The sequence below is a fragment of the Neovison vison genome, chromosome 13 (genome assembly GCF_020171115.1).
Source record: "Neovison vison isolate M4711 chromosome 13, ASM_NN_V1, whole genome shotgun sequence".
Taxonomy (NCBI): domain Eukaryota; kingdom Metazoa; phylum Chordata; class Mammalia; order Carnivora; family Mustelidae; genus Neogale; species Neogale vison.
The window spans coordinates 39,190,769-39,217,401 of NC_058103.1; the positions used below are offsets into that span (position 1 = coordinate 39,190,769).

General features: G+C 41.9%; 1 protein-coding gene across 1 annotated transcript; it reads left to right on the forward strand.

The window, feature by feature from the left end:
• The first annotated feature begins 6,530 nt into the window (after positions 1-6,530).
• On the forward strand, positions 6,531-8,209 carry TMEM30B (transmembrane protein 30B). Its single transcript, XM_044229590.1, has one exon. The coding sequence runs from the start codon at positions 6,584-6,586 to the stop codon at positions 7,643-7,645; it is 1,062 nt and encodes a 353-aa protein (XP_044085525.1). The 5' UTR covers positions 6,531-6,583; the 3' UTR covers positions 7,646-8,209.
• The last annotated feature ends 18,424 nt before the right edge of the window (positions 8,210-26,633 follow it).

Genomic DNA, 26,633 nt, shown 5'->3' on the forward strand with positions numbered 1-26,633 from the left:
AAGGGAGCTACCCAATGACTTTCTACTCATGGGAGAGCCAAATCAATTTCCTTCAGTTCCTTCCTTGTGCGAGATTCCTCATCTTTAAACAATAGCAGGCCCTTTACTAAAGCTGGCTTGGGTTTCCGTTCCTTGCGTCGCAGAAATTCTTACTAAGATCAAAGAGAATTCCCCAGATGGATTCTGAGGCTGGAGTAGGTTGGTGGCTCCCAGCAATGGGCGATGATCAGATTGCTCTGGGTAAGCTTCCTGGGCACCAGCCCCTGGAGATTATGACTTAGTGGCAAAAGTCAGATGGAATGTGTATTTTTTTTTTTAGTAATTTTTAAATTTTTTTTATAAACATACAATGTATTATTAGCCCCAGGGGTACAGGTCTGTGAATCGCCAGATTTACAGACTTCACAGCACTCACCATAACACATATCCTCCCCAATGTCTATAACCCCACCACCCTCTCCCTACCCCCACCCCCGGCAACCCTCAGTTTGTTTTGTGAGATTAGGAATGTGTATTTTTAAACACTGCCCTCCCCCCTAATGATTTTGCTACATGGCCAGTTTGGAAAACACTGGGTAAGGTATCATCTAGGATCCTGGTCCCTGTAGAGTCCCAAACTTGGGTTTAGAATTTGATGCAATGCAAGCCATCCTCATGTTACTTTTTCCTATAGAAAGAAAACTAAAATTTTAAACACAGCCACAAGTTCAGATTTACTATTCCGAGAGAAAGGCCAGGGATGCCTGCAACCCTCCAAGGATATACCCTCTCCCGGTTGAATATTAACAAGTCAATATTCATCAGCACACATGACAACTACTGGTTCAAGGGGTGTTGGGGCAAGGTATTTAAACATTTAAATCAGTGATCTGGATAACAGAATTCAACGTATGTTTGTTCAGTTTATTGATGCTATCCAGCAGAGAAGAGCATCTAAGCACATCTTTCTTGGGCACCTCCAGTTTTCCTAAGAGGTCAGCCCTCCCTCCCCAGCGTATGGACGTTAGGACATATGGCTTTGCCCTCTCATGGCAACAGACATCTACTTTATTTCATTTCACAACCTGGTAACTTTTTGAAAATTTTTAAGTGCTTAGCTATTTTGTCCTGATACCTAAGTGAAGGACTCCTAAAGTTTAAAACAGATACTGTCGCCATGTGTAAGAGAAAGCCAGTATGTGTATCATAGTCCTCAGTGAGGCCACAGTCCTCAGTGAGGCCATCCCCAAACCAGTGAGTTTCATCCCCTCAGGGACAGGGGGATGGCAGAGAAGGGTGGCCCATAACCACCTCAACAGACACCCTACAAACAAACACCAACCACACAACTCAAGTCCAATCCCATCCTGGCTGATTTATCCACTGCCTTTCAATATGGCCATCCCATACCTAAAGCCAATGCTGCTGAAGACCTATTGTCACCTATCTCATTCCCATTTTTCTTCCATACTCCCCCCTGCAGCTCTGCACACGACTGACCTCCACTGTTTCTCAATAAGGTAGTGACAGGAGACTCTAAAACACCACAGCAAGGAGCAGAGAATTCTTTCCTGTCTTTTGCACCTCCAGTGCTTTTAGTAGTAGTTAACTGAAATTGCTTTGTATCTTCCACTAGGGGGTACCAACTCATAATTTTTGAAAACAGGAAATCTGTTGAATACAGTTTTTAATGAAAAATGAAGTCCAGGCACAGTGAATTTTTTTCTGAACATATGCTGTAATTTTATGAAGCAATTTAATTTGATTCCTTTTAAATAAAAGCTGACCCATGGGCAGAGTAATAGGCAACAATACTCAGTAGTATAAACTTATGTAAGGAAACACCAATTAAAAATCCTGCCTCTATTACAGTAAGATATATAGTCATGAATTAAAAGAAATAAATGCAAAAACTGAATATAGACAGACAAGTGAAGTTATTTTTCCTTTAGCTAGAGAAATAGGCATGCTAAACAAAAGTTGGCCTCAAAACAAAAGCTTTTGTTAAACAAAAATAAGGCAACTCAGATATCGTGGGACTCTCTATCCAGTGGTGTGGAATTCTCCTATCTTTGTATAAGAGAAGAATGGCAATACCAAAAACTGGTTTAATGTTAAAGTGTTTGGGGTTCTTTTAAGAGAAAGCATGCCCAGGCATTATAGTGTAGTCCTTGAAAATGCAAGACATAAGAATTAAGTTGGCCTTCAACTTCCTGACCGCTTGTTTACCTCCATGAGAACTTGGTCAGCCTCTACTTCCTGAGCCTAAATCTTAGTTCTGCATCAGCTCAGTGGGTTTAATGACAGTACTTCCCACCTAGGTTTGTGGTGTGAATTAGATGAGATAATGTATCTAAAGCACTTAGAGAGTGACTGGCCCACAGCAGGTACAACTCCATAAAAGCTAACCAACCAATGAGTCAGTATACAGGACACCCCTTGAGATTACCAGGAACAGAAATCTTTGCATGGAAAAAGACAGTCACTATCATTTTGGCAAATACACTCATACAGGTAAGCACTCAGATCAGGATAGTTAAGCAAACTGACCAAGGGGAACTAGATAGAACTTGGACTTCCTTAATGTCAAGCTGCATTCTTTCCCCTATCCTATACTGCTTCTCTTAGTATCTGGTAGCCTATTAGCATAGACTAAATACATTCTGTGGTTAACAATAGGTTTTGTTGGCAGTTTTGGTGAACATAGCAAAGTTCACATTACTGGGGCTGTATCAGAGTTTCTAGCACTATGTACCTTTAAAGAGTTTGACTTTTTTTTTTTTAAGATTTTATTTATTTATTTGAGAGAGAGACAGAAAAAGAGAGTGAGAGAGAGGGAACAAGTTGGGGGAGACGCAGAAGGAGAATCAGACTCCTTGTTGAGCAGGGAGCCCGATGTAGGACTCTATCCCAGGACCCTGGAGTCTTGACCTGAGCCAAAGGCAGACACTTAACCAAGTGAGTCACCCAGGCACCCTAAGGAGTTTAACTTTTAAGTCTTTCTTACTCAGAAATTTATAGCTGAAAAGAAAAGTTACATGCAAAAGATGTCCACTACCATATTATTTGGAATACTGAAAAACTGGAAATAATATAATACCCAACAATAAAAAGAAGTAGTTATATATGGTAGACCCATGAATTTTAAGACCATTTAAAAATTTATGAAGACCACAAAGAAATATAGAGAATATTTTATTCCTTATTCCAAAAGGAGGTAACTTAACAAGTAGAATGATGATAATAATCGTATTTTTATATTATTCCACCAGAGATTAGATATTTATACAGATAAAATCGGGAAGACAAAAGGAGGAAATGAAGTAATTTTGAGAGTATTGTGATTAAGAATTCATTTTTCTTTCACTTCGAGTTCTCTTTGTAATGAAGAGAGGCAATAAAGAATTGTTTAGAATGAGCTCATTTCTTCACTTTATTGGTACTGAAAACTAAGAATTGAGTTAACATGATCCAAGTGTCCTTTAATGCTCCATGACAACATGTATAATCAATTTAAAGACATAAGATTAGAATTTTCATTATACAGTGCATTCGGAGGGACAACCAGGATGTGTATCAATCCTTGACCTCTCAGACGTTACAAGTTGGTGGAGGAAATAGGACATATACCCAGATCTCAGTACAGCTCCACCTCTAACATCCCATCTTGTATCAGCACTTTTCCCCTCCCGGCTTTCATGCCACCTGCTCATGAACATCATTAGGACTCCCAGTGTCTGACTTCTATGTTCTCCTTTGATCCATAGGCTTGGTTTCATTTTCTTTGCCATTCAGCTTACATACTAAGGTGTATCCTTTAGCCACCCCGCCCCAAGAACAACACTAGCTTGAACCTCTATCTTTCCAATTCCCCTTCCCTGAAAGCCCCCATCCACTGGACATGTTCAGTCATTCACCATCTCTCAGTCCGGATGGAGGGGACTCCCCTAGACCAAGCCACTCAACATCCCTTCCTGTATCCCTGGTCAGTTCCCTCTCCTCGTCCTCTCACTCTTTCCTTTGGAGATGACCCTGCATTTTAGTGCACAGAGGAAATTATTAAGTTAAAACTTCCTTCTCTTGAGCTGAGCCCACAGCCCAGTTACATTCTGCATCCATCTTTATTCCATGTCATCTAACTTCTGGGGTGAGGTAACCTCACCTGCACCTGTCCTCTGGACCCCTTGCCTGTTCCTGCCTTTGTGCCACCCAGGATCACCCATCTGCAACCTTGCCTGAATTATAATCTTTTTCCCTCAGAATAAGCAGTAGTCTTTCCTCTATAAAGAAGCCTTTCCTCTGAAATATGTCCTCTTCACAATGACTACCACTTGCCTTTCTCCTTCCTCCCCATCCCCACATTTCTAAAGAGTTGTTCTACCTCACTTGTCTCCATTTCCCCTTTCCTTCACCTGATAGAACCTGACTCTTCCCACCCCAACACCCAAACTGCTCCCACAGAAGTCAAATGCCTTGACTCCTTTTCATTTCTTATCTCACTTGAACCCTCAGCTGTGTTTCACCCTGTTGACCATTCCCTGTCTTGAAATAGTCTCTTCTCTTGACTTTTGGAACACTCTGGTTTCACCTTAATTAGAAGAATGAATGAATGGTTGCCTTCCATCCAGGGAAGGGCTCTCAGCTCAACAGGGGGGCTCAGACTTTTAGGGGAGTGGTGGTGTTAGATTAAGTTTTGAGGACTGAATTTCTTCCTAGAGACTAGTTTTGTGTACTTTCTGTCAAGCTGACTGATGATTTGATGAGAAGTGTAGATGGAACTCAACCATAATGATACAGAGAACTGTTTGTTCTTTTATCTTATTGAAGAAAAGGTGTAGTGAAGATTGATTCAGACTTCAGGAACTTGTTGGCAATGTTAGAATATTCCTCTCTTGGGGTACAATTAGACATGAGGGAAGTGGAATTCAAGTCATCTGACTCTCCCTCAGTGACCTCTAACAGATAAAGCCTCTAACCTGCATTCATTCCATTCAACAAGATAATGAATTTTTTATTGTCAAAACAATATTACTTTTTAATTTTTAGTATCATTCCTGTAAAGTGCAATTTGGTACTTGACTATATGCTGTCTATTGTGTCTTTCGATTTTTTTTACTTCAAAGTAATATATATCCCCTAATAGACTGCAAATGCTTTGAAGTCAAGGGTCCTTTTTAGTCAAATTCTCTTCTGTCTTCTATAGTACTTATCATAAGCGTGAACACTTGGGTGATGCTTTTAAAAATTCTTGTTGTTTAATTTTGCAAGAATTTTAACTTTCCAAATTTCAATGGGTTTTCATCAACTCCTGAAGGCAACCTGTTATTCTAGGTGCAAAAGTGTAATAAAGAAAATATTTAAGTTATTTGCATTTTATGAGCTGGAGGAAAGGCGGGAACCCCTCAACACCTAGGGAGAATTTAGCACAAAGCTGAAATGGCCTGATACCCCCTTGTGTATATGGCACATAAAAGCCAGAATCCCAAGCAATGACCCAGAGCTCATTTGGGTTCTCTTTAAAATAAGTCCTATAAATCCCGATAGTTCACCTCCCTAGGCCAAACCATTCCCAAAGTCCTTGACTGTGGATAGCAGGTAGGTCTTTGGGGACCTTGGATTGGGCCTTTCTCCAGTCAGGCAAAGAATCTGAAAAGAAAAGGAAATCACAGGTAGTCCAGTGCATTTTTACCCTTGTGTGGTTTTTCCAGCAGCTAGAGAGATATTTAAAGGCTTTGAACCTCTCTCTTGTGGTCTGTGATTCTCTTTTTTTAAAGACCAACTTTATTTTTAGAGAACTTTCTACTTTTTTTAGCTTTGCACCCAGACTGCCATGCCTGGCCGGAAAAGCATTAGTCTTTTAAAAAATATGCTAGAATTTGAATTGCTGACATTGAATGACTAACAGATTTGCTATAGTGTAATCTCTCGGTATTACAATTTGTGGTTAGAAGTTGACTAAAAGGGGGTCCATAAGTTAACCTACAAAGACAAAAGGGTCAAGAGTCACTCCTCCACAACCCCCAGATAAAAGAGAATTAATAACCTGAAACCTTCAGGTCACCGGTGCAATCTCTCAGTGAACTTTATGCTTGCTACAGGTGGCAGTTCCTGTGATCAACAGCAGAGACTGGCCCAGGCTCTCTACTTACTTTGAAGGCGGAAGCGAAGGTGGTACCTGAGCAAGGCAGGAGCCACTCAGACGCAGCCTGGGGCCGCCCCTCACCTCGGGGAGGAGGTGCTGGCGGCCGGACCCACCCAGACCGGGAGGAAACGCGAGCCTCGGGCCCGCCAGGTGAGGAAACCAACCCCGCCCCGCTCCGCTCCGGAGAGGCGGGGCGCCGCTGCCCATTATCAGCAGGGGCGGAGCCGGCTCGGCTCACCTGGGCAGAGGCGGAACTGAGCGGTTCAGGTCACGGCAAGGAGAAGGCTAAGACTGACCTGTGCAGGGGCCGGAGGCGGGGCCAGCCCCCAAACTCACCTGAGCCTGCGGAAAGCGGGGCGGGGAGCAGCCCCCGGGCTCGCCCCGCGCGGAGGGGCGGCGCCCCCGGCTGGCCGCTCGTGAGCGCCACTCCGCCCGTCCCTCGTCCGACCCGGCGCGGCCGCCATGACCTGGAGCGCCACGGCCCGGGGCGCCCACCAGCCCGACAACACCGCGTTCACGCAGCAACGCCTCCCCGCCTGGCAGCCGCTGCTGTCGGCCAGCATCGCGCTGCCGCTCTTCTTCTGCGCCGGCCTGGCCTTCATCGGCCTGGGCCTGGGCCTCTTCTACTCCTCCAACGGCATCAAGGAGCTCAAGTACGACTACACGGGCAACCCGGGCACCGGCAACTGCTCGGCGTGCGCCCTGGCCGACCAGGACCGCGCGCCGCCGCTTCGCTGCTCGTGCGCCTGGTACTTCTCGCTGCGGGAGCTCTTCCCGGGCCCGGTGTACCTCTACTACGAGCTGACCAACTTCTACCAGAACAACCGGCGCTACAGCGTGTCCCGCGACGACACGCAGCTGAGCGGGCTGGCGAGCGCGCTGCGCCACCCGGCCAACGAGTGCGCCCCCTACCAGCGCCGCGCCTCCGGCCTGCCCATCGCGCCCTGCGGCGCCATCGCCAACAGCCTCTTCAACGACTCGTTCTCGCTGTGGCACCAGCGCCAGCCCGGCGGGCCGTACGTCGAGGTGCCGCTCGACCGCACCGGCATCGCCTGGTGGACCGACTGCCACGTCAAGTTCCGCAACCCGCCGCTGGTGAACGGCAGCCTGGCGCTCGCCTTCCAGGGCACCGCCCCGCCGCCCAACTGGCCCCGGCCGGTCTACGAGCTGAGCCCCGACCCGAACAACACCGGCTTCATCAACCAGGACTTCGTGGTGTGGATGCGCACCGCGGCGCTGCCCACGTTCCGCAAGCTGTACGCGCGCATCCGCCAGGGCAACTACTCCACCGGGCTGCCGCGCGGCGCCTACCTCGTCAACATCACCTACAACTACCCGGTGCGCGCCTTCGGCGGCCACAAGCTCATCGTCTTCAGCAACATCTCCTGGATGGGCGGCAAGAACCCCTTCCTGGGCATCGCCTACCTGGTCGTCGGCTCCCTCTGCATCATCATGGGCTTTGTCATGCTGGTGGTCTACATTCGCTACCAGGACCAGAACGACGAGGATGAGGACGCAGAGTGATTCCCGTTTTCAAAGGACCCTTCCGGCTAGTTGTCTGAACTCTTCCTGCAAGCTTCTTAGATTCTCCCAATCAATTCCAATTCCAGCCTTGCCTCACTTTTCCTCCTGGTGTGATGCCTGGACCAGAGGGAGGAATTCCATGCAACTGGGGGCTACCAGAACTTTGCTGGGGTGTTTGGACCGCAGATTGAGACAGCCTTGTAAATTCTCCCCGTCTTCACGATTTACCGAGTTGACATGTTAGGTTCTTAAAGTACGCAGCATTTGAGTGTGGAAGGGACAGTAGAGATTCCTGTTCAACTTCATCTGATGAAGAGACTGAGACCTAGAAATGTTATAACTCACTCAGGGTCACGCAGCTCTTCCTTGGCTCCTGACTCTGACTCTGTTATCCCTACAACACCGTGGTTTTCTTGGCGGGGGGTGGGGGGGGAATTTTGGGAGAGAGAGTGAAGCCCACAAATGACTTGCAGAGGTGTGGAGGGGTGGGAGAGAACATACCTGTAAAAATGTGGACATACTGTAGACACAGACCCATTCTGACACAATAAAGCTGGGGTGAGAGCCCTGTGTTTTTTTAAAAAAAAAAAAAAAAAAAAAAAGCCGTGTTTTAACAAGCCTGTCTGGAGATTGCTCCTGTATTCCCTCAAATTCGGGGAATCACTGTCCCGACCCAGGGAGCAAGTAGAACACTGGATGTTCCCTGTTTTCCTCATGTGTCTGAGGTTGGCCCTGAAGCAGTGACCTGCATTCAGCTCTTCAGGTAGTCATGGATTCCCAGGGAGAGTGACACAGTCATAATATTGCAAGTTTTGCAATCCTGCCTTCAACATAGAAAGCTCTCCATAATTTCTGGAATGAGTGGGGAGAAAAATCTTGCTAGCTCTAGAAATCTGGCATACGAATTTGCAGGACAAATACTGGAGGATTAAAGTGAAAACAACAACAGTTTGCCCAGTACTGTATAGAAACTTGATAATGCCAGGTCACTTTGCACAGCTTGGAGTGAGTATTTTAACTTCAGAATCAGATAGATGGAAGGGGTCTCAGGAAAAATGATTTCCCTGAAGTCAAATCTGTTTCTCCTGACTCCTGACTCAGTCCTCTTGGTCATCTAAATTATTTTTTATGCTTAGAGGAAAAAAGGTTTATTTCATGCATACATTTTCCCGGGAGTCAGAAAAAAACTTTTTAATCTATGTTCTCAAATGAAGCATGCTTATTTCTAGTAATTGTTTTAAAGGAATGCCAAGGAATACAGTCATGTATGTTATCTAGAATCTTAAGAAACGTCTAGATAATCTTTAAGTCTGCCTACTCTAAAATTACCCTACTGTATATATAGTTATTTTGAGCAATAGATTTTTTTTCAAATTAGTTTTCAGAGGTAGAATTTATCAACTGATAAATTATGATAAAAACCTGATTCATCAGTTGCATATAACACCCAGTGCACACTCCGTCAGGTGCCCTTCTTAATGCCCATCACCCAGTTACCCCATCCCCCACCCCACCCCTCCAGCAACTCTCAGTTTGTTTCCTGGAGCTCTGCATCTCTTATGATTTGCCTCCCGTCTATGTTTTCATCTTATTTTATTTTTCCTTCCCTTCCCCTATGTTCATCTGTTTTGTTTCTTAAATTCCACATATGAGTGAAACCATATGGTATTTGTCTTTCTCTGACTGACTTATTTCTAAGCAATAGATTTTTTTTAAATCACCTTTTTATGGCAAAACAAAAACAAAAACCCTTAGTGATACCATTTTAACCAGTTTATTTCCTGAAACTAAATTATTTGGTATTCTGTCAGTCGTCTGATACCTACTCTCTTTTACAGCTGTTTTACTGCTGTTTTTCTTCATGGCTGGAAGGTAGTACAAGATTTTGACATACTTTTTTTGTAGCCAGAGAATATTGAATTGTATTGAATAATTTACATTAATGTTATTATACTCTATTCTAGTTCTTTGAAAATTAATAATTAATAGGCAGCATGCATGTTCACTGCCATCTGTCTCCAACATTCTGGAGTAGTTGTGAGTTAATATTTCTGCCCCACTATTTGGCATAAACCAAAAAATATTTTGCTCTTTCTAGTGTGCTAGCTTTCCAGTTCCTGAGTGTGACACAATTTTATTGTCAGACTGCATGTTGTGATTTTAGGCTATGAAAACCTGATCATTATATGTATATAGGATCATCTTTATTTATTAGGAATAATTGATGAAGCAGCTCACTAGCCTAGCTTTCTTTTTGTTGGATAAGAGAATTTACTATTTTTTTACTATGTGGCTGAGCGCAACCATGTATTTTACTATCATTTTTATAATACTCAGTCCATTAGTGTAGAATTTTTAATAAGACCACAAAATTTAAGGTATTCTGATTAAATCAGTGAATGTGGTTCCAGGTCCTCTTCTCTGGGCTTTTGAAAGAGAATAAAGGTTGTGTTTGTCTTACCTTTGTTATCATGTTTGCTTAATTCTTTTGAACTATGATCTTAAAGGCACAAATGGTACCAGCCACTTTGTTCATTTGCAATTAGCAGGTTCTTATCGCAGCAAGAAAATCTTTCAAAATAAGGCTCAGAGTGAACTTAATCTTTCTAAAACAGAATTTGAAGTTACATGAACACCAACATGTAATATGAATTAGTTGATCTTCAGCTATTACTTGAATTTGGTCAAATGTGATCATTTTAAAAAATAGTTTGAAAATTTATTTTAAAATGCGATTATTGCAGCCTTCTCCATTTCTGCATTTTACTCAGATTCTAAATTGCAATTATTTGTTGGATCTTTTGGACTACAAAGCCTCAAAAACTTTATAAACAGAAATATGAAGCATTTTCTTGCGATGATCCCTGTGCTATAGCATTTTGTTTGATATCTCAGGTTTCCAGCCAGGCTTAAATTCTCATGTTGTCTAGTAAATGCCCAGAGCTAGATCTCTCTTCTGGAATGAGACAGAAAAGATTGAACCTCAATAAATAGACTGGAAATGTGCTTTGATTTACCTTGTAAACTAAACCACAAACAAAAGAGAAACAAACATGGTTGGTGGGGAAACTCCCAAAACAAGAACAGAACAAGAAAAAAGACTCTAGGTATCTCCAGGATCAGATCAACTAAATAAACAATTTGCTAATTATGCAATTGATTAAAAAAAAATCAGAGACAGATTAATAGTCTGGGATTGCTGTTAGTAACAAACACATCTCACAGCCCTTTCTGCCTCACTTTAAATCTGTTGCTCTCTTGTCATTGAAGATCTCAACAACCTTGAGCAAGTTCTCAAAGTTATTGGTAGCGCTGCAATGTAATCAATTCCTTATATGTTCTTGGATATAAGTCATCACTGACTATAATAGCAAATTCCCTCTTCTTTTATTTTTTCAGGCACTTTTTTTTTTTTTTTTTGCTTCTGTAGCTAAAACATAGCTGACTGATTTTATTTTATTTTTTAAAGATTTTATTTATTTATTTTACAGACAGAGATCACAAGTAGGCAGAGAGGCAGGCAGAGAGAGAGAGAGGAGGAAGCAAGCTCTCCGCGGAGCAGAGAGCCCAATGCGGGCCTCGATCCCAGGACCCTGGGATCATGACCTGAGCCGAAGGCAGAGGATTTAACCCACTGAGCCACCCAGGCGCCCCTAGCTGACTAATTTTAGATGACTAAGTAAAAAAACTTCAGTTTACCCCCCCCAAGGGAATGTCTCTTAATTCCCCTCCAACGGAAACAGAGTAGTTTTTTAAGTGTCATTAAGAAGGTCTTAAAGAATCTCACTAAAAACTACACTATCTTCCCAAAGAGATCTTACATGAGAGCAGCACTTTGTCTAAAGAATTTATAAAACTTGGGGCTCGGGGGTGGCTCAGTCGGTTAAGCATCTGCCTTCAGCTCACGTCATGATCCCGGGGTCCTGGGATTGAGCCCCGATGGCTCCTTGCTCAGTGGGGAGCCTACTTCTCCCTCTCCCTCTGCCTGCCATTCCCCTGCTTTTGCTCTCTCTCTGTCAAATAAATAAATAAAATATTAAAAAAAAAAAAAGACTTTGTAAAACTTGCTAACAGCATTGACTCTAAGTACACAGCCATCCTGCATCATTGCTCTGGTAAGTAAGACTAACAACAGGTATTCAGGAAAAACCGCTTCCCTGCTGGTTTGCCACAGGGCTCTATGATTCCTGCCATGTAGGTTCAGTCTGTGCGGCAGTCTGCACTCCTTATGGCATGGATTTGGCCAAGCAGCTCATCATTGAACAGAAAAAAATCTTGGAGGTGATGAAATCCCGCAGAGACTACTTGTGGGCACAGAGAGCCAGGAGAGGGGGAATAAGAGGGCAAGATGAGGTTTAGAGCATGAGATATTTTTCTGAGCCAGCAAGGTGTCCAGAAGATAGGGACAGGAGCCCATCACAGAGGGCAGAGCTTATGAGCAGGCTCATGGCCCACGAGGCCCTTGAGAAATTCAGTAAGCAGTGGCTCACCTCCTTCTGAACCCCTCAACTTGTCTTTTTGATCAGTTTGAGAGTGATTTATCTTTTTTCTTAGAAGTGAAAAGTATTACTGTCAAGGACCTTTGCTAATAGCCTTGCCCTCCACATTGAGCTCTTAAGTTCCCATTAGAGTGGCCGAAACTTTACATTGCTGATGAAAACTGGAAGTGATGTGTCATTAATAACGATACTTTGTTCATCTAAAAGACCCTTGTTCTGAAAGTCCAAGGTGCTTAACACTATGTGGTCTCATTAATCTTACCATCAAAATGCATGAGGTTTTAGAAAGTCATCAAGACTGACGAGGAAGAAATATATTCCTTTCTCATTTCTTTCTTTCTTTCTTTCTTTTTTTCCAGAACTCTCTAAAAGTCAATAGTATTCTAAAACAAAAGCATAAGTTCTGGATGTGGCAGTGATAGTCGTTTAAATGGGCCACTTGAGTATTTCCCAAGGAAGACTTAGTTCTTGTTATGATTTTAAGAGGTAAAAGACAGTTCCCATTTGTGTTAATCCAAAATGGAAGATGCAACACTTCCTAGTCATTGTGATTGAATGTTAAAATACTTTTCACTCTTTTCCCAAAAGGCTTTAGGGATTAAGACTTATGTTACATTAACATAATTTGCAATTAATCAAATTACAGTATTTCTTGAATTTTACTTAAGGGGTTAAATTAGCTCATACGTTCACTTTCAAAAATCTTTAAAATTAATTTTGAACATCACATATATAGATGGCATCGAACCCTGCCTTTGATCCAAACTCACATTTCCAAGGGCCTATGGGACAGACCCAGATGTCTTACAAGTAGCATAAGCTCATCATGGTCAGTCCTAACTCACGGGCCTCTTCTCCAAGCTCATTCTTCCAAAAACAGTCCTGCTCGCTGAAAATGACTTCTCTCTCTCTCTCAATCTTCCAAACCAAAACTCTGAACTGCTTCCTTGACTCATCCCTGTTCCCTTTTCCATCCAAATTGTTATCAGATCCTGTTGCTTCTATATCCCAAAAGCACTTTCAGTGAGGTCTCTCTCTGTCACTGCTCTGGCCCAGGTCTTTGTTATTTCTCATCTGGAAGTGGGAGGAGCCTGTTATTGGGCTCCAGTTTGTTCTCCACATCTCAGCCACAATGAGCTAACCAAAACATAAATCTCATCCTGTTCCCCGCAACTTAAAATCTCCCATGTCTATGCACAGCCTGCGGGCAGAAGTCCCAGTTCTTTAGCATGGTCTACAAGGCCTTTGTGGTTGGCCTCATTCTAAATCTTGATCCCTTTCTCCTCAAGGCCCCACCAAATTCCAGCCACATAGAATGATTCTAAGAGGCCTAAACCCAACATCCCCTCAAATCTTTGTCTGTGCTGGTCTTGCTTGTCCACCCGACCACCCAAATCGCTCCAATTATCTTCAAGACTACACTGTGTCCTCTGTCCTCTGGGAAGTCCTCCACAAGTCCTCCTTGTCTCCTCTACTCCCTGCCTCCAGCCTGGTCTTCCCTTTGTGCTTATCCATCTCTCAGAGCATTTACTGGTTTGCCTAGAAATGGTTTATTTGCTTGTCTATCTCCATATCTGGACTATTAGTTCTTGGCTACCTGAGACTTTGTTTTCTGACTTATTCTTGCCAGTGCCAAGTTGATCTACCAGCACATGGTGGGTCTTCAAATATGTGTTGAATGATGATGAGGAAACCAATGATTCCCCTACCTTACTGCCACTGACCATGTTATCTCCTCCAATCTAGTTGAGGAATATTCCTCCAACATTCCTCAAAATAATTGAGGAAACAAATGAGATGTGGACATGACACCCTCAACATCTGAAAATTTAAAGCAAGGAGTGCTGGGAATACACATATATTCTTAACACCACAAACAGGCTAAGCTTCAAGTTCCTATTGGGGTGCAAGCAAGGCTTTCTCCATAAGCTAATTTGCAACAATGAATAACATATGGGTTACCTTAGTACATTGATAGTGAGGACAGTTACTTTATACTCAAAGGTAATCTACGTCTTTCCTATTAAACTGAGTAAGCTAATGGAATGTTTACATTTCTGCAATGGTTCTTTATGGAGGAGAACGTTTTACTTACTGTAGCGTTCTATAATAAAATGTAAATGAACATTGCTTTCCTCTGCCAGGTAATTACCCCCAGAATCCATTTAAGTGAAAATAGCATTTGTACAGAAATATCCAAAAAGGAAAGCAAAAATAAATGGAACTGCATTTTGTCCCATTTGCCAGCTCATGTTTGGCTTATAACATTTGGCACATCTTGATATCTACATAATAGTAGTTTTAAAACCATAAATAATATTTTACAGAGGTCACACCACCGTTATTTAAGTTCAGGGGTTTATTTCCCTGAGCACTAAGTAGCTATGAATGAATTATGTTTAGTCTGATCTGCCACAGAAGGGCCATAAACCTCCAAGTCATGGCAAACCGTGGAATATTACTTCAATACGTCAGGAAAATTGTACGTGTAAAAGAATAATGCATGATAAGGGAAAGGTATTTCTATTTTTTAAAAGTAATATATGTTACCAGGCAGGAGCTATAAAATTTTGTTATTACAAACTTTCCTCTGATTCTGGAAAACAAGTTAAGGGACAGCTTTGCATTATCAGCCCTAAGCTGACAAAGCAGACTGTGGAACCAGAGGAAGGGCCTAGGAAGGCAAGCTTGGCCGTGAATCAGGAACAGCTTCTCCTCCTCAGTGCCCCATACCTCAGAAAGATGAAAACAAAGAAAAGCTGCCTGAGCTTAAGAGATGGGTTTACAAACTTCTCTTTGCTACAGGCATTTTCCAGTGATTCTCAGGCAAGTGCTTTTGAAGACGCTCAGCCACGAAAGTAGAGAGAATTCCTAGCATTAAGGCACAATTCACTCTTTAAATTAAGTCTCTTTAAAAATGCTTATGTGAGATTGTTAAGTATTTACAGTATACCAGACAACACACTAAGTCATTTCACTGCGTTTTCTCGTTTAATCTTCACAGCAACCCTGATGACCCCCATTTTGCAAATGTAGAAACAGTTCTGGAAACACAAACAAGTTCAGGGCTACACAGTTAGGTGGGAAACAGCCAGGAGTCTAGCTGAGGTCAGTGTGACTTCAGAAGCTCCCTATCTATTCAAAGTCAACAGGGACACAATCCTATGAAATAGATGCCATCATCATCCACATGTCACAGATAAGGGAGTGGGGGCAGGGAGCAGAGGCCCAGAGAGGTTAAGTCACTAGCCTCAGGCAGCACAAACAATAATGGAGGGTCAGCTCATCCGACTGAGAGGTTAACCACTAAGGAACTCAACATCCCATTCTCTATTTTTCTCTTGGTTTTTTATTAATGATGGTTAATTAAGAATATTAAAACTCATTACAAAAAAAAACACAAGAATAGTCAAGAAACCCCTGAAAATGAAGAACATGGATAGGGGGAGTGAGGAGGTGGAGAGGGACACTGCTTGACCCACCAGAAATGAAGACTCACAACAATGCTTCAGGAATTCACAGGTGATTTTAGTGCAGGGACAGACAACAAGATCACTGGGACAGAATAGAGAGAGATTTAGATAATGAAGAAAAGCAAGGAAATGATTATCACCCAGGGGAGGGCTTCCCCCCAAGAGAGAAAGAAGTGAATGGAAGCAGGGAGGGGCAAACAGGGTACTGGTAATATTGTCCATAAACATTCTTAAACGTTCTTAAACCAGGATATCCGGGACATTTTGCTATTATTTCTGAAATTGTGCATGTAATAGAGCATGGAAACAAGTAATAACAGCCTGGGCAATGTAGCCTGTCCTCATGAACAGCTGGGACAGGTGTTCCGACTGCAGGTGCGTGGGGTGTTTAGATTCTGCCGCTTTCTGTGGTGGTTCTGGTGCTTCTACAGACTCAAGGATTAGAATAAGTTAACCTTAAGCATTTGTTACCTCGTCAAGGAACTTGGAAAAAAATTTTAAATGTAACATTTTCTTCAAATTGAATAATAAAAATGACATTAGATGGACTATTGCCCAAAGCACTTGGTTTTAATTGAGCGTTCAAAGGAACAAGGGTGCCCCTGTTGGTCAGTCTCCGGGAGTCCTGGCGGGTCTGATATTCTCAGTTTGTCCAAATACTGTATGGAGGAAGGAAAGCTGTAGGCAGTGCTAGGAGGGGGAGGATGGGAAGATGCCCCCTGCAGGGACGCCTGGGTGGCTCAGTCAGATAAGCCATTGCCTTCTGCTCAGGTCATGATCCCGGGTCTTGGGATCGAGTGCCGCAGGCATCCAGGCATCCCGGCTTCTTGCTCAGCAGGGAGTCTGCTTCTCCCTCTGCCTGCCGCTCCCCCTGCTTGTGCCCCATCCCTCCCCCGCTCTGGCAAATAAATCAAATCTTAAAAAAGAAGAAGAAGAAGAAGAAGAAGAAGCAGCAGCAGCTCCTATAGGACCCAATTCTCCACATTTTCTCCTCACTTCTTTCATCAGAGCAGAAAACAGGAGGAAATGCGATCTAATCTAATCTAATGCAGATATCATGGGGAGGGAAGGAGTCGCATTTTAACCACATTTCCTTCAATTTGTCGCCAAAGTTGAATTTGTTACTCAAGTAGGGGCTGGGGTCCCAGACCCTTTGCATGCCATAGAGCTCCCCCAGGGCTGGGACACAGTCCACTGAACTGGGAAGATGAGGTTTCAATTCTGCCACCTTCACCTCGTCGTGGCCCTGCTGTCCCCGCCAAAGACTGTGACCAGAGCCTGACTCCGGGAGACACAGAACCTGGTATACGGTTTCTCAGATGGGTGTCTGGCCAATCCGAAATGGGAATCCCGCTTCTAAAGGTGTGCACTACTGCCCTCCGCTGGACGGAGCCAGAATCACCAGCATTTAACTACCTCTGGGCCTAACCCAAGTGGGGAGGGGGGAAAAATCAGCTTTTATGCGATGTGTAGGCTCGTGTGAAATATTAGTTTCAAAAACTAAACTTCCTGAGATTAAATAAAATACAAATGCTCTTAAATTGCATAATAATTCCATGAGTTTTAATACATTCTAATTAACTTATTGAAGAAGAAACTGGCACGTTATTTTTTATTCAAATAATATAGAATATTGTCTTCACATCTAATTCCAGTCATTACTACTGATATAAATTTTTGTCTCTTAAAACATTTGTGCTTACTTTAGAGCTATGTCATAAAGGAAGGATTTTTTTAAAGATTTATTTATTATTTGAGAAAGAGAGAGAGCACAAGCAGGAAGGGCAGGGAGAGGGAGAGACAGTTCCAAGCTGACTCAGAGCTGAGTGCAAAGCCTAAAGTGGGGCTTGATCTCACCACCCTGAGATCTGGACCCCAACCCAAACCAAGAGTCAGCACTTAACTGACTGAGCCTCCCAGGGGCTCCTAAAGGACACAATTTCTTGACACAAATGTCGCAAAAGTACACGTCATCTAGTTTGTTGTAAGCTTAGGCACAACAGATGAAAACTGTTACTATTCTTTTTTTAGCAAATAACTTTGTTAATAGGCATAAATATGTCATTTTATATTAGAAATGGTGTTTTGTTGTTGTTTTTAATGAAGCACTGGGAAATATTGGCAGGCACTTTTCCCAGGAACTATATAAAATTGTGTCCCAGGCTTGCCCATAGCCACGTCTTTCAAGAAGAAAGCTTCTAGAATCTCTTCAAAAGCAAAAGAAAATACCTTCACTTAGGATTCTCTGAACTGGTTACACGGAGACAGTAATTAAAGTGGGGATGGTTTTAAACTCCACATTCTTTCCTGAGGTTGGTATTGAACCTAAGAACTAGAGATGGAAATACTTGTAAAGTATTTTGAAATTTTGTATACATGAGTCTCATAGCATGCTTTGATACAAAACTGTACCATATTTCTTCCACTGTAAGATGCACCTTACCCCCCACCACACACACACAGTTTAACACCTCTAAAATCAGAATGTGTCTCAAGCTCCTGGCTTCTCACTATTCATAGCAACTCACATTTGTGTCACTCAACACACTGTCAGCCAGGCATGGTCACAATGCAGTTGTCATTGTGCTGCAGTGTGGTGTTTTGGGACAAAACACTGCATTGTGTATCATAACACAGACCTTGACGATTCTATCTCTAGAGGGATTTGGAAGAGTTAGACTCTGAATGTACAGAAGTTTTAGAACCTTAGACAATTTATTTTACATATATTTTACCTTTTTATGTCTGTATAAGTATGACACATACCGAAAGTCTATCTAAAGAAGAGTAAAAGAATCCTTTTAATAAGAATAAAAGACAAAAATTTATATGTAAGGAATTATTAGGTCTATTTTAATTGGCAGCATTTTTTTTCCCTAGTGGTATATAAAATAATGGTCCATGTCATGGTGGATGGCATCTTAAACCAATAAATTATACAGTATAATAACAGGGCAGTGGAAAGAATGCTTCTGAATTTAAAACCAGATGACATCAGATGACATTAACTGAAAAGGCACATTCACTCAATTTCCACTGCTTGCACCATCGATCAATTTTGAGAAGGAAATGGAATGTTAAAAATTCTCTCACTCCTCTGATGTACCCAAATATCAGTAGAATAAAACAAGGTGCCAGCTGCCAGCACAGATCAGCCCCTCAGCCTTCAGCATCCCATGACAATGATTGGATAGAGGCCAACCAACCTTCCAGACCACAGAGAGGGTAGGTGAAGGGCTCTGAGATCAAAGCCAACACGTAGCTCATCTGACGCCCATGCGGTGTGCCTCGCTGGAAGGATGCACAGGGGATGGAGTGTCAGAAGAGTGAGAATACTGAAGGGTCCTTCCCAGTCCCTGAGGTCTCCTTTGGACCAGGAAGCTTCGCTGGATAGACATACATCACAGCTCTATATATTACATCTCTCTGTGTTCTTTCAGTATGAGTCGTACCTGAGTGTGTGAACTTGAATGACCCAATATAAATCAGAGTTATTTCTGTTGACAGGAAATAAAGTTAGACCATCAGACATGCTCAGAGCCAATATCTGCTTTCATGTTTTTCAAAGTTATAGGGAAAAGATGTCTTCCATTATTGTGGCTGTCTTGTCAGAGCTCAGACTGAGCCAATTCCATTCCACCTCTGTTCTTGGCCAAGAAGAGAATCCATGCTGTGATAAAACATTGCCAAGGGAGAGCTCCAAAGAAAAGCTTTCCCAGTCAATTTAGACTCAGCTTGGTTAAACCCCACCCTCTGCGACCCTGCCTAAGAAACCAGGTTTGGGCTTTTTTCTTTCTTTCATAAATCGTGTTTCTAGTTCCTTACCACCCATCCCTGTCTCTGCTTCTTTTTCTAGACTCTATTTCAGAAAAGCTCATAATATCAGATTTATTTAAATTTAGTTTTATTTTTCAGAGAGAGAGAGAGAAAGCAGGTGGGAGCAGGAGGGAGGGGTATGGAGGGGAGGGGCAGAGGGAGAGGGAGAGAGAGAATCTTAAGCAGGCTCCATGCCCAGCCTGAGGCAGGGCTTGATCTCACCACCCCAAGATTAGACTCTGAGCCAAAATCAAGAGTTCCTTAATGACTGAGGCCCCAGACACCCCTATCAGGCTTTTGTTTTAGATTTTTTTTTCTTAGTATACATAGATTCTTGTGCCAATTTTCAGGTATCCAGTAGTACAAAATTGCACACAAATAGAGAGAATAGCGAATTTACAACTAAGTCAGGCTATAAAGTCGTTTCTAGTTGTGCATTCTTAGGAGATGATTCAGCCCTTCAGAACATATTTCTATCTGTCTTTGCTCTTGATCCCTGTCTCAGTGCTGTGGAAAGCCACTGGCTGTAGAGGCTGGCGGACAATTCTCCCAACAGTGTTTCCCCAAGGTGAGCTCTACCTTTTCTGCACCTTCAGAAGTCCCTTGAGTTTAAAAACTTCCTTACCTGCTTGTTTTATGGAGCATCAGGGTCAATTTGGCACCACATACATTCTGGATCTACAATTTGTCTAAAAGCCCTTAGCAGTCTTTCAAACTCATCCCTCAACCTCCAGCACCCGCTTTTCGAGTTCTTGGGGGCTCTCATCTTGGAGTTCTGTCTTGATACTTAGTCGTTAACCTAGTCTCATCCTAGACAAGCATTAGCACAGGACGGCAATGCAACAACATTTCGGTTTTGTGTTTTTGAACTCAGACGAAAATTATTCTGAACTGACAGATGATTCAGAGTAGGGAAATACTACTCTGGTGTGTTTAGTGGCACAGTGGTGACATAGACCATTACTGCATTGGGAGGTGGAGGTCCCCGGTATGGTCAATTTCTGTAAATGCATGTGACTTGGATAAGTTACTTAACATCTTGTGCCTCCTCCTCTGTGGAATGAGGCTTTGACTAAACCGTTGGATTCCTTCCAGTAGTAGAATTTTCAGCTTGGGATTTAGTTGGGAATTTGAACAGTGGGCTAGGCATAGGACTGATTTTTTGTTTTAATGTCAAAGGACTGAACATTTCCCTGAAATGTCTTCCATAGATTATTTCTGCTTTCATGAGATAGTATATATAGTTGTTTTACTACAGTGTAGGCAAAGTCCACAGTCAAACAAGTTTCAATAAGGTTTCTTTCCTACAGGATTTCTAGATTTTTTTTTTTTTAACTGGAGAGAGAGAGAGAGAGGGATGGTGACAGAGATAGTAAGAACACACGCAGGGAGGAGAGGGAGAAGCAGGCTCCCGCTGAGCAGAAAGCCCAATATGGGGCTCCATCCCAGGATTGTGGGATCATGACCAGAGCTGAAGGCAGATGCTTAACCGACTGAGCCACTCAGGCGCCCCCTAGAGCCTTTAACAGGCTACTATGCTTATGAAGCTCTGGGAAGGAGAACAAATGTTGCAAAACTATGTAAACACATTTAAACACCTACCTTTTGTTGTTGTTCAAACACCAATTACCATCTTGTAGACAAAGGGTTCCCCATAAGGCGTCTTGGAGAATGATGTCCCAGGGACGGTTTCTGGAAGAAAAATGCAGTTGTCAAAATTGCAAGAGTTCATAACAGAGGAGAACCCTCCTACTTCCCACTGAAAAAATTTAGAAGATCATGTTGAGGTTTGTTTCAGACTTGATTCCTTCCAATGTCAACCTGTAACCTTTTTTTTAAAAAATGAAATAATGACATGCTTATTTGGTTCCCAACATGTACTTGGTGTCTTAATCCTCTTCCTACTCCACTCCTAGCCCAGCCCATCCTTTTCTTCCCTCTTTGCTCTCCTCGCTAACCACACGGACTCTTCTAAAATGTAAACTGAGCTGGCATCTTTGGAATAACTAAAATCTCAGGAATCCAAGCCTCTATGTTTCACTGCCAAGTACTCTTCCAAAAAGTTCACTGATCTTTGAAATCAGCCACCCCCGAAACCTGCCCAAGGGGGTCAAGAGAGTTAAAAGATTCCAGATGGGGCCAGAGCAGCCTCTCCAATTTCTTCCACCTCTGTTGCTCATTCAGTGTGTGACCTGTACAGGTCACTAAATCTCTATGTGCTTTCAACTCCCCATTTATAAAATTTGGCCAATACATATTGATTTCTAGGATATTTAGAGATACTTGAATTAAAGTCACTACAAAGAACAAATTCCGTACCTGATTTTTCTATTGCCACTGAAGACCATAGGCACAACTCAGCAGTACGAAAGCAGCAATGTACAAGAAACTGCAGAAATTGACCACATCAGGCTTTCTCGGTTCTGGAGCCTTTGCTACCCAATTAAATCTGCACATTTACATTGGACAACATCGAGTTTATAAAGGCAAATATTTAATTAGTGGGACCCGAGGACTGGCAATGTTACTTCTAATGCGTGTAACAAGATACTCGAAGCTTGAGAAGTAAACCCTGTAAACTTAAATTACCGAAAAATTATAAAGTTTAATGTAAAAATGGAAAATCTTTAAATAGCTGTTTTGTGCAATGTACTTCACAGACAAGACTGCCTCACAATGGAACTGTGTAAGTGCTAGCAGCAGGCACTCCAGGAAGATAAAATAAACTGGCTTTATGGACCCAAGGAATTGATTTTTAATGAGACTCTGCTTGGCCGTAATGGCATCCTGAGAGAGTGCTCCGGTTTCCCTGGCCTCTGGTACATAGTTATAAGGTGCGGAGCAAGGGCTTGGTTAAACAGTGCCAATGCATTTGCCTTTTTAGTGTATGAGACTAAATGAAATAAGGATGTTGTTCTAAGACACACTCCAGAAAATGCATGAGCACGGGTGTGCACACGTGCACACATGCACACTGCCATGCCTTCGTGTGTTTTCTGAAGACCTTGCCTACTGTAGTATTCTCCCCCTTAGGAGACTGGAACTTTTGAAATTCTATGAATATGTTCATATTTCTCTACCAGAGTTTAAGGACCCATAAACTCTAAGATAGACCTAATTCTTTCATATTCTAGCACATGGGCTTTCTGCTGACATTATGTAGATACAGATACAGACATTAAAATAGATTTATCTACAACATATATAAATTTAAATATATGTATGCATACATAACAGCAGATATGATTAAGGATAGGTATGGGTAGAGGCAGAGATATAACATAGATAAGAAGAATGGAAAAGGCAGTGCAGCAAATTAGTTAGGAGCTTCAGCTTTTTATCTTGCTTCTACTACTTTCTAGCTGTGTGTCTTTGGGCATGTTAATCAACTTCTCTGAGCCCCAGCTTCATCTTCAACAAATGCAGATAATAATACCTATTTTTTATAAGGTTGTAAAAAGATTAAATGACGCAGAGACATATAACAGTTATGATGAATCTTAGCAATATAATATCAAGTGAGAAAATTAAGACCCAAAAGATTATATAGAACACATTTTTTTCATAAATTAAAGCTAGGTAACATATACACCTCTAAGTTCTTTTTTTTAAAGATTTTATTTATTTATTTGACAGAGAGAGATCACAAGTAGATGGAGAGGCAGACAGAGAGAGAGAGAGAGATGGAAGCAGGCTCCCTGCTGAGCAGAGAGCCCGATGCGGGACTCGATCACAGGACCCTGAGATCATGACCTGAGCCGAAGGCAGCGGCTCAACTCACCGAACCACCCAGGCGCCCATACACCTCTAAGTTTAAGAATTCACATAGCATCAATAAAATTGCACACAGAAAGGAATGATAAGGGGGGAAAGTGGGAGAATGCACCTATTCTTCCCCAAAGAGAGGATTATATAGCTAGATAATAGGTTATAGCTAGTGTTTGGGTGGCTTGTAAGTACATATTATGAATGAAAATAACTAGCTAACTAGCTAGCTAACTAGAAATAAAACTAGCCATGCATGGACCAATGATAAGAATATACTATTAACCAAGAAATATGACTAATCTAATTCTGTACACAGGAGGGTCAAAGAAAACAAGAAGAATAAATGAGATAATGCGTCATAAAAATAATTAGCACAGGGCTTGGTACATAGTAAACACTCAAGAAAATATTAGGTAGCTACATATCTCTTCATCTTTCCACATAGATTTTCATCAGTAATAGGATCAACTTCTCCAGTGTGATCAATTCCCCTTCATCTTCTCTTTTTGCTGATTTTCTCCAACTATCTTCTCTGTTTGCATCATCTGTTTTTCCAAAATCCTTGACTTTATCATTTTTGAAACCTTTGAAGTATAATCTATATAACACCAGGTACAGGTCTTAAGGATTCAGCTCGATGTGTTTTGTCAATTATATTCACAAACATAAATATTAATCAAAACAATATAGAAATTATTTCCATCACTCCAAGAAACTTCCTTTTTGACCCTTTCCAGTCAATTACCCCCCTGCCAGAGACAACCTTTTGACTTCTGACTTTTATCTCATTGTAATTTGGTCTTGTCCATCCATGGACTCAACATAAATAAGTCATACAACCTATACTCTCTCATATCCACCTTCTTTTGATTAACTTAAAGTTGTTAAGATTCTCCATACTGTTTTGGATCAATAGTTCCTCTCTTTTTGTCACTGAGTAGTATTCTCTTGTATGACTAGGCTACGATTTGGTTATCCTCTCTCTTGTTGGTGGACATCTAGGTTGTTTCCAATTTAGAGATATTATGAGTAATGTTATAAACATGCTTGTACTATTGTTTTTGTAGACATATCTTATTATTTCTCTTGGTAAGGAGAGTGGAATTGCTGAATTGTAGGGTAAACGCCTGCTTATCTTTTTGAGAAACTACCAGTTTTCCAAAGTGGTTGAATCATTCCACATCGTTAAGTTTGTAATCTCTAGCTCTTAAGTAACCCCATAGACAATGACCCATTTGTGTCAGAGCCATGTCTTTTATCAACTCCAAAAGGATTCCCAGACCAGGATAATACAGAAAGAAAAAAAAAATAGAAGAAATAAATGGAAACGGTAATTTAGAGTTGTCTGATGGTAAAATGGACAAAAATCAGAACAGCAAGAAAGAGCTCCCTGCTGATTTAGACCATGAAACGAATCATTTTTAAGAATACAACTTAGGGGAAGTGAGCCTAAATCATAGATTCCCCAGCAGTGCGGATGCCCCTTTCTGTTCTTGGCTTCAACAGACAGGCTGAAGAATCTTCTTGGGGGGAAGAGGTGGGTGACCGATGGTAGGGACATTCATTGACTTCCATTGGCCTGTTGCTCCGGCAGTAAAGAGAAAAGCCTGCCCTGGCCCCAAAGAGCTTACATCTGTTTCTCATACAGCTTAGCCACCCATGCGGCTTCAACCATCCCCTTCTGCTGTCCAGGCTACCGCTTTATTGATTTTTTTCCCCCTGCCCTTTTAAAAAGATGAAAGTCCCTAAAAGCTTTTGCATGCAAATACGTGTGTTTGTACGCATGTGCATTTTGGTGACAGCAATGGTTGAGTTAACAAACCAAAGCAGCAGCTAGGTGAGCCATCCTAGTGTGTGTGTGTGTGTGTGTGTGTGTGTGTGTTAGCCAATTACTCTGGGATTGTGCACCCCCTTTGGTGGAGCTGGCAGAAGCACAACAATTAGAATGTGTTGACAACGATTTAAAGATAATTAGTTGACAATGACTTGAGACCTCATTAACCCCTTTAACACCTCATGGTTTATAATTAAAATGAAATATTTAGAGATTGTTGGAAGGATGATCTGTTTTACCAGCAGCAATTGTTCAGGTATGGCTAGAACAGTTGATATTTCTTTGACACAGCATTCCTTATTCTCTCACCATCATCAATGATTACCCAAAAATGTTACCATTATTCTGTGGAAATCAATGGACTAAGGATTCGCCCATTTACTCAAAGACCTGTTATTTGCTTATTTCAGCAAAATTGGCAGCTATGCCTACGCAGCACCACATTTTGGCCCTCCAAATGTGCCAGGCTCTCTCTCTCGTCCAGCCTTTTTAACTAAGTGAGGTTCAAACTTAATTTTTAAGTGAGCTCTTCCATTCTTAGACATTACGTGGGTTGATAAAGTCAACTGTGACTTTTCCTGAAATCACTCTGATTGGGAGTGTAACATCTACAGAATTCCAGCATGAGAATTCTCAGGTGTGCATGTGTTTTGAGGGTCGCACCGTATTTCACAAACCTGCTAGCCTCACACTCCAAAAAACAGAACAATAGGTTTCATTTTTCTTGGTGGGTTCTCAGTAAATGTGCAGTAGAAAGATGGACCGATGGAGAGATTCCCTGATCTTCCAGAATGTATTCAGTTTTAAACCACCAGAGGCGAAATCCAGTGGTTCCTTTGTTCCTAAATATTTCTTCGGCAAGAAGTGTCAGTGTTTCTGGGCCAATCTAATATACTACATATGAAACTGCAGGTATCAGACAACATTGTGCTATCTGAGAAAGTTTGAAATAAGCTTTGTTTTGATTTTTAAATGTGAATCACCTATAAAGGTATAATCTTAATATCAGTTGTAGTGTTTAAATATGCAATCTGTTGTCTGTTTAGGTATTCCAACCATTTATTTGATAGGGATGTTTCATATCAATGAGGCCAATACTACTAAATTTGTCCCCTTCCAGGACAATGGTCCTTTACCTTCTTTGGGCCATAGACTCATTTGGGAATATGGTGAAGTCTACAAACCCTCCAATACAAAAAAGGGCTCTAGTCACTTCTATACCAAATGAGTAGGTTTCCAGGGATTTATGGATTCCAGATTAATATTCTTTTCTCATCCATAACATGGATGATTTTAACCTCCCAGACATGTTGGTGATAATTAACCTCTAAGACAAATGAAGGGGAAACGGGCCAACTGTGAAAAGATCATATTCAAATTGGAACTATGATTTGCGAGAACTCTCTTAGTTAGAAATCCAAGCAGGCCAAAAAAAAAAAAAAGAAAGAAAGAAAGAAAAGAAAAGAAAGAAAGGTGTCTTGTTATAAAATAAGGGTGAAGCATGCAGTGGACTTGTATTGAAAAGATTGATTGACCAGAAGTTCTAGGCAAGTGTTTCTCACGATATAACTTATGTGACTCCTTCAGCAGAATTAACA

Excerpts from the sequence above, each read along its gene's own strand:
- TMEM30B (XM_044229590.1), top strand. The coding sequence starts at position 6,584 with ATGACCTGGAGCGCCACGGCCCGGGGCGCCCACCAGCCCGACAACACC.